This window comes from Eptatretus burgeri, chromosome 3 (genome assembly GCF_056783735.1).
Source record: "Eptatretus burgeri isolate ZD-2024b chromosome 3, Ebu_testis_v1, whole genome shotgun sequence".
Taxonomy (NCBI): Eukaryota; Metazoa; Chordata; class Myxini; order Myxiniformes; family Myxinidae; genus Eptatretus; species Eptatretus burgeri.
The window spans coordinates 74,780,836-74,788,890 of record NC_140963.1 but is presented as its reverse complement, the minus strand read 5'-3'; the positions used below and the strand labels follow the sequence as shown (position 1 = coordinate 74,788,890).

General features: G+C 41.0%; 1 protein-coding gene across 2 annotated transcripts in view; it reads left to right on the top strand.

Moving 5' to 3' along the window:
• The first annotated feature begins 2,553 nt into the window (after positions 1–2,553).
• The window catches only part of LOC147030196 (uncharacterized), a 107,154-nt gene continuing 101,652 nt past the window's right edge, over positions 2,554–8,055 (top strand). For both annotated transcript variants that reach the window (XM_085874003.1, XM_085874002.1), the window contains exon 1: positions 2,554–5,241. In XM_085874003.1, coding sequence (XP_085730129.1) covers positions 4,024–4,809 — 786 coding nt within the window. In that variant the 5' untranslated portion in view covers positions 2,554–4,023 and the 3' untranslated portion in view covers positions 4,810–5,241. The remainder of the gene's footprint in view (positions 5,242–8,055) is intronic.

Sequence of the window (8,055 nt, the reverse complement as noted above, 5' to 3'; positions counted from 1 at the left end):
CATCTTGGATTCACAGTTGGACACCAGCAAACCATATTTGAACCAAAATGCCCGTATTGGGTTTCGATGGAATAAATCATTATTAAGCTTCCATAAATTATTAATTTTGATTTACTTCAATTACTTATGCATTGCTTAACACATTTTAGCATGATTTATTCTCTTAAAACTTGGTTCACAGTAGAAAATGACCATATTTATGTAATTTTAGTAAAAAATAGCTTTCAACTTGAAAGTAGCTCAAAGTTTGATGGTCTCTGAATGACTTAATATTGTAAGTAGAGCTATAAAATTTGGCCAAAAGTTTCATTATTAAGTTCTCTGAGCAATTCAATTTTCATATACTCACAATGGGGCTATGTGTGATGACCACAGAGCTCATTGGAAACCAAAGTCACCCCTACCCCCAAATGGCCACTTTTGTGGTATTTCATCAAATGATGATATCTCCTTAATTAAATGCCATGGAAAGTTGATTTTTTTTAATACTAAATATAGGTTATTGACCCCAAGGAATTCATTGGTAAAATTTTTGTATATTTTTAGCTGATATTGCTTTTGACTTGTTTTAAGTCAAATCAACTCCAAAAACTCCAAAAATGTAACCAATGAATTTCTTGTGGTCAAAAACCTATATATACATGTATTATCAAAAATCAACTTCCCATGCCATTTAGTTGAGAAGATATCATCATTTAGTTGAGAAGACTTTGGTTTACAATGAGCTTTTTTCAATATTTTGGCAGCAATTTTGGAATTATGCCAAGTAGATCAACTACAAAAACTCTAAAAATGTTATCAATGAATTCCTTGGGGTCAATAACCTATATTTAGTACAAAAAAAAATCAACTTCCCTTGCCATTTAGTTGAGTAATCATCATTTGATGAAATACCGCAAAAGTGGCCATTTGGGCGTAGGGGTGACTAGTTTACAATGAGCACTGTGGTCATCACACATAGCCCCATTGTGATAATATGAAAATTGAATTGCTCAGAGAACTTAATAATGAAACTTTTGGCCAAATTTTATCGCTCTACTTACAATATTAAGTCATTCAGAGACCATCAAACTTTGAGCTCCTTTCGAGTTGAAAGCAATTTTTGACTATTTTTGACTAAAATTACGTAAAATATGGTCATTTCTTACTGTGAACCGAGTTTTAAGAGATTAAATCATGCTAAAATGTGTTAAGCAATGCATAAGTAATTGAAGTAAATCAAAATTAATAATTTATGGATGTTTACTAATGAGTTATTTCATCTAAACCCAATATGGGCATTTTGGTTCAGTTATAGTTTGCTGGTAACCAACTGCAAATCCAAGATGGACCCTACAGAGAAAATGTACTTGATCTGGAGGTGTTACCCAAACTTTTTTTGAAGGTCTTGGCATAAAGAACAAAAAAAAATAGGGTGACGCTCTAAAAGAGTCATATACACAAACACCCCCCCCCCCCCCCAGAGCCTATACTAGGAGGGTAATCAAAGGATTTCTCTTGTCATAGCCTGGTACTTCTTCCAGTTGGCCTTTCGGAAGTTCTAGCACTTGACTGGTGATGTAAGTATAGAGGCAGGCATCTAAAGGAGTACCTTACATGAGTACTGGATTATAATAAGATTTGGGGAAATTATATATTATCTAGCACTGACATAATTTTGCAGTGGTGGAGGGATCATGATCCCATGATGGAGGGATCAGGCTTGGTACGAGTGTCCCATTGGCTTGAGTATAAAGTTCCTGGTCCTCATCTATCAAATAGCAGCTGAAGATCAAACTGGGACACCCAATTACACAGGGTTTTACTTTCAGCAGAAGAGCAGTTGTTCCCCCATTCAGTGTGTGGATGGTTAAAATTTCCTGCAATAAGTGCAGGTGAGATAACTGAAGGCAAGTGGGGTTTGTACACATTGAAAACATGGAGAACTTGAATGCATACTATGTGCCATTGGAAGCCAGCATTTGGCTGGGAGATAGAAACCATGTTGCGATCCTCAATGGTCGCCAGGCCCGTCGCTGGGGGGGGGGGGCATTTGGTTGCAATGCCCCCCCATGGCGCATCTGGTGCCCCCCACTTGTACGCCACCCATTTATGCCCTGTTGCACCCTGTGAACAACTTGGTGTTTAAGGACGAGCGCCCACTGTGACCTTGCTGTTTAAGAGTTCACCTGTGTGAACTACAACCCTTATTCCAGATGTTCAACGTGGTGAATAATGAGGCCTTCTTGGATAAACTGTTCTTTAATAATATCCTTCTTTGAATAAGAATCAAGAGATAAGGCAAGTGTGCGCTTCCCAGCGCATCTCCAAAAGCAATTGGCAAGACAATACAGTCCAAGACCATAAGATAAAAGATAATAACACAAGCACCAACACCAGCAGCCAAGATCTCGTGTCGAATGTCGATGTTGTGGGTGGATATATATATATATATATATATATATATATATATATATATATATATATATATATATATATATATATATATATATCGTGGATCATTTAGTTTTAAGGAATAGCCAATCAGCGTATTCGATATGGAGACCCTATTGAGCAGGTTACCTGATTGGTTGTAAGTTAGTTATAAATGCAATATAGTCATCATATGATAAAGGAAAAGACATAAATTTACATTATTAAAGATGAAGTGCACGTACACCACGTGACCTTCACAACTCGTCAACCCTCCATCTTACAAAAGTAATTTTATAATAAAAATTAAAAATATGTGTGTTCGCAATCTGCTTCCATTTGAAATGATGCAGATAAAACCTGTTTTTGATGGATGGATCATTTAATAAATAAAACCGTCAACCGTCAAATCTCGCGAGTCGCGAGATTAGTGACGCGACTCACGAGTCACGAGGGACGAATCACAGAGCACGACCTCGCTTCAGGAGAAAAAGACGTGGATGATGGATATACGAAAATGGTTCAGAAAAGGAAAAAATGCAAGCGACGAAAATGAAGAAGATGATGAAAGACATGTTGTGGGAGGAGTTGGAGGAGGAGGAGGAGGAAAAGACGATCATGTCGATGAAATACCGACAGAAGCTGGCCAACCTGGCCAAGCCAGCAACGTCAGCCCTGCGGCTGTAGCCCCAGCACAGACAGCCGAGTTGCCACGCTCGGCGGCGGCCTCGGGACCGGGTGTGACTGTCAAGCCGCTTCCCAATGATCTTGGAAGTGAGAGACCGAATCAAGTTGTTCCACAGCGGTACCCTGGCCATCTGTTTGAGAACAAGAGTCGCTCGTTTGTGTCCTCGTGGTACCAGACTAATGAATGGCTGGAATACAGTGTGCAGACAGATGCAGCATTCCGCTATCCATGTAGGAAGTTTAACACTGCACGCGGCCCAGTGGACTCTACTTTCACAGTTCGAGGCGACCGGAATTGGAAACATGCCGTTGAGAAAGACAGGGGTTTCACAAACACGCAACTTCAAAGGAACATTTAACTTGTGTTTTGAGGTGGAAGGAGAATGAGAGGCGCATCGATTGTGGTGAGGAGATTTCCACACTCCTCAATGCTGACCAGCTAAATAGAAACCGGTACTATGTGTCTGCTCTTATAGATGTTGTGGGATTTCTCGCCGAAAATCAGATACCTTTTAGAGGGAGCCTTGATCATTTTGAGGATATGTCAGACGGGCACAGTGGGCTTTTCCTCTCGTTTTTAAACTACACACTCAAAAAAGACACCGAGCTAGCCGAAATAATAAAGCATATCCCACGAAACGCAAGCTATACTCGTCCGGAAATGCAGAATGAACTGATCTGCACATTGAGTAATGTTGTGACGGATGCCATCGTGGAAGAAGTAGGCACATCGTGGTTTACTATCAAGGTGGATGGGACGAGGAACCCCACTGAATGTGAGAACATATCAATCATCTACTCACAATAGCTACAGCCGACGCTGAAGATGCAAAAACATTGACAGACCTAATAATTGCAGAGCTGATAAAAACAGGACTTGACACATCAAAAATATTAAGTCAGGTGTACGACGGGGCTTCGGTAATGGCTGGGAAGCACGGTGGGGTGCAAAAGTTGTTGCAAGAGATATTGGAAAGAGAAATCCCCTATGTGCACTACTTAAATCACCAACTCCATCTGGTAGTTATCCACGCACTGGCAGCAGAGAAAGCTGTCACTGATTTCCTCGAGGTTTGTTGTTGCCTGTACAAATTCTTCAGAAAGCCCACTGTTGTTGCACAGTATAAAGGTGAGCGATTAAAACGACTTCTTGATCAAGGGTGGACGGGACATTTAGCCACCGTGTCTGTGATCATAGGATCTTTTAAGGATATCACATCCTTACTGTCAGAGATTGATGCAGAGCACGCCTACGGTGCAGAGATGAGGATGGAGGCTATTGGGCTTTTGCGGGAAGTCTCTGGGCCTGCCTTCATGTTCATTGCTATCTTTGTACAAAAACTGCTGATGTTGTTAGATGGCCCTAACAGACTCTTGCAGGCAGAGGACATGGACTTGCTCACGGGGTTGGAACTGGTGGCGAGTGCTACAGAGTGCGTGAAGAAACTCCGCTCTGAGGATGAGTTCACTGATCTGTGGAACAAGGCCAACGATGCTCGCACTTCTACACCTGCACCACCAAAACGGAGACGCACAATGCATAAGAACTTGGAACAGTTTGTAGTTTTGGAGACTACAGGACAAAACAACGACAATGACAAGACGGAACTGCAGAGGGTTTTTACAGCGCAATTGACACTGTGCTTGGAGAGATCGCTCAGTGCTTCAGTGAGCGTAACACACAACTCGCCCGTTCACTCGCTGCCTTGAATCCTGAAAATGGCACGTTTTTGGATCCCCACTTGCTCCAGCACATCATGACATGAACAAAGTCAACCATCAGTGAAACAGAGTGTGTGGTTGCAAAGCAGTTTATTCGCTCACAGACAGAAAAGCAGCCAAACGAGAGATGGACAACACAAAAACTCCTCTCAACATACCACAAAACGCTGGAAGCCATGCCAAGTGTAGTGACTGCTATGAGACTTGGACTAACACTTGGTGCGTCCACTGCCATGTGTGAAAACTCATTCTCAACGTTGAGGAATGTCTTCACTGACCATCGACGGTCCATGCACGCAAGGCACAACTGGTACAGCTGGTCTTCGAGAGAGACCTCACACGTAAATGCCTGAATGAATGGAAGGAGAAGGTCCTCAGAAGATTCCACACCGAGACGTGTCGCCTGCAGCTCTTCTGACGGTGAGTGCAGCGGTATAAAAACTATACGAGGGGTTCAGATTGTGTGTGTGACTGCTGGTGATGTGTGTGTGGTTGTGGTTGCAGTGTGGTTGTGATCAGCACCCGCCGTGGTCGGCTGCTTTGTCCTTCTGATGTTTAAGTTAAATGTTGTGTTTGGTGCTTTGCATATCCCATATCTAGTGCTTTGTGGATAACCTTACCTCTGTGTAATTGACTGCTTTAAATACGGACCTTGTGGTATCTTCAGGCTGGTCGTATTTGCTGTTGATAGTTTAACGTGATGATCGCAGGTCATAGCCGACTGTATCTTATTTCAAAGTGCACTGATTCTGGTGCCAACCTCCCCCGTTTAGTCATTGTATCTCTGGTATATTAATGTTCTAATGCCAATTCTTCACAACACCTTGTATCAGTGCACCTGAATTGGTGCCAATTGTCTAATCATTGAATATCTGCATTGTGAATGTGCCAGTTTGTTGCGGCTCTCCTGCATTCGAATAATTTTAAGGCAAAAACATCGGAACATATTAAATCTCGCTGAGATCAATTTGGTTAGTATGCGACGGCAACCTCAGTATAGATGTGTCAATGCTGCATGAATACAATAGTATACCGGGTTATCAAAAAATGAAATATAATAATTGTGCCCCCCCATCCAGTTCATATGCCCCCCTTAATACTGAGCCCTGGCTACGGGCCTGATGGTAGCTTTCACATAGGTAGCAGGCCATGATGTTTACTGGGGTGAAAACTATGAGGTGCGGATAGCATGGAATTGTAGCTTTGCTTTGAACGCAGATGTGAGTTTCTTTAAGAAGGATTATGAGCATGTCATATGAGGGTGCTATTCTGCAAAGCACTTCCCTTTTAGCTGGGGCACTTCCTTTCATATTCAGTTGGAGTATGCCTGAGGCACAGGCACCACGCTTCATTCAGTGTTTGTTCGTGCTTGCAGAGTTTGTAGGAGTCTGTAGCATACACACGTAACACAAAATATATAATAGTAGAAAATCTAATATTATAGTCCAAGTTCACAGGAATAATATCAAATAGATGCCAACACATATGTCGCCAAAATGATGACAACCAGTTGGATCATTCGATTGCATCATGCTCAGACATAATACAGCAGAACAGCTTATTGTTGTTTGGCTTCCTGGGGTTGATTGCATGTCCATTCAGTATTGGATATAATTATGAAAAAAAACATTTGCTGCACATACAAGAGTCAGACAATGAATAATAATTGCAATCTGCACCTGATGAGTTATGTGCCTGAGGGAATGGCATGATGGAACATGTAGAATCTGCCTGTATTTGTCAGCAGTCAAGATGCCATAAATTTTGTATATCTCACCAACACCAGTAGCTGAGATGCAGCCCAAACTTGTACTGATCCTCCATCAGGCTTCACTCAAGATTTTCTCCTTTGACTATGATATTGTTCTCCTCTCTACTGTTAAACAAACTGGCATCAGATGTGATGAAAACATTTGAACCTGGATTCATCACTAAAGAGCACAATTATCCAACTTTGGTCATCCCACTCTTTGTTCATTGAAGCACATTTCAGAATTTTAGTTTCAAATTACCATTTCTCAGCAGTTATTTTCAAACAGCTGCCTGCCGTTTAAGAGCACTTCATACTCGTGTCTGGGTTATTGGTCTCAAGGTAACATTCACACCAGTATTTACAGCAAAATATTTGGCAACGTCAACACTTTACCATCATCTATCATTCTATCCTGTAAACAGCACACACTGAGGTACTGAGCATCACTCTTGAAGAGGTTTGGCCTTTAAACTCAACCAAGTCTTTTTATTAATACTGTTTCACATACGGTCTTCGGGGATGCCTGCACCTGAAACTAAAGCCTTGCTGCGAATTCCCAAGTGCAATATCCTTCAGCAGGTAAAAAAAAACTATTTATACACAGTTGCCATGTACTTTACAGCCCTGGTAGGCATTACTGGATTCACACGAGAACTGCGATAGTATGACTACACCTACTTTTGATGCTTCATGCTGTTGTAGCACCTTCTGATTGGTCTGATGGCTATGACAGACAATGTAAACCATACGCACCACTGTGATGGAGTTCAATTTCATATAATAGAGGTGTGGCTTCACCATATGCTTTGCCTAATATACCCTTTCCTCATCATTTTCAAAATTAATTCCAATACTGTAAACACAATTTGGCAGAAAAGCCTGGCAAATTATGTGGGGATTATGAAAGAGTGAACGATTTTAAAACCAAGAGTTCCAAGCATGAGAAACCTTGAAATTAACTGAGCTCCTTGCCTTTGATGATATGGAGTGGCTGAAATAATAGTCCCGACATGAGAATATGAAATGAAAAGACAGAATCAGCTTAAAACAAGGGAATATGTAGAAGCAGAGTTCTACATACTGTGACAGTTGGAATATTGTCAAAAGTGCTATTATCTGTGGGATTCCATAACACTTGAATGGGTTTTTAACCAAATTCCCTGTCATTGTAGTGTCTAACTGTGCCAGTTTTAAAATTCTTCCATCACATGATCATTGCGAAGGCAGTTAACCCAAATGAATTGGCTGTGTTGTCACAGTGATAGTCACAAACCCTGTTCTGATTAAATCTGCATCACACATAAGCTTAAATTGAGTGTAGGAGTGAGGTTACCCAAGATGGATCAGGGTTAGAGTGCCCAAGACAGGACATTGTAATATTTCTAATTAATAATCACTGCGATTTAAATATTTCTTTCAAGTATTACACTGAATAAATTCCTATCAATCTTCTCAAGTATAATACTTTTAAATTCCTCCCA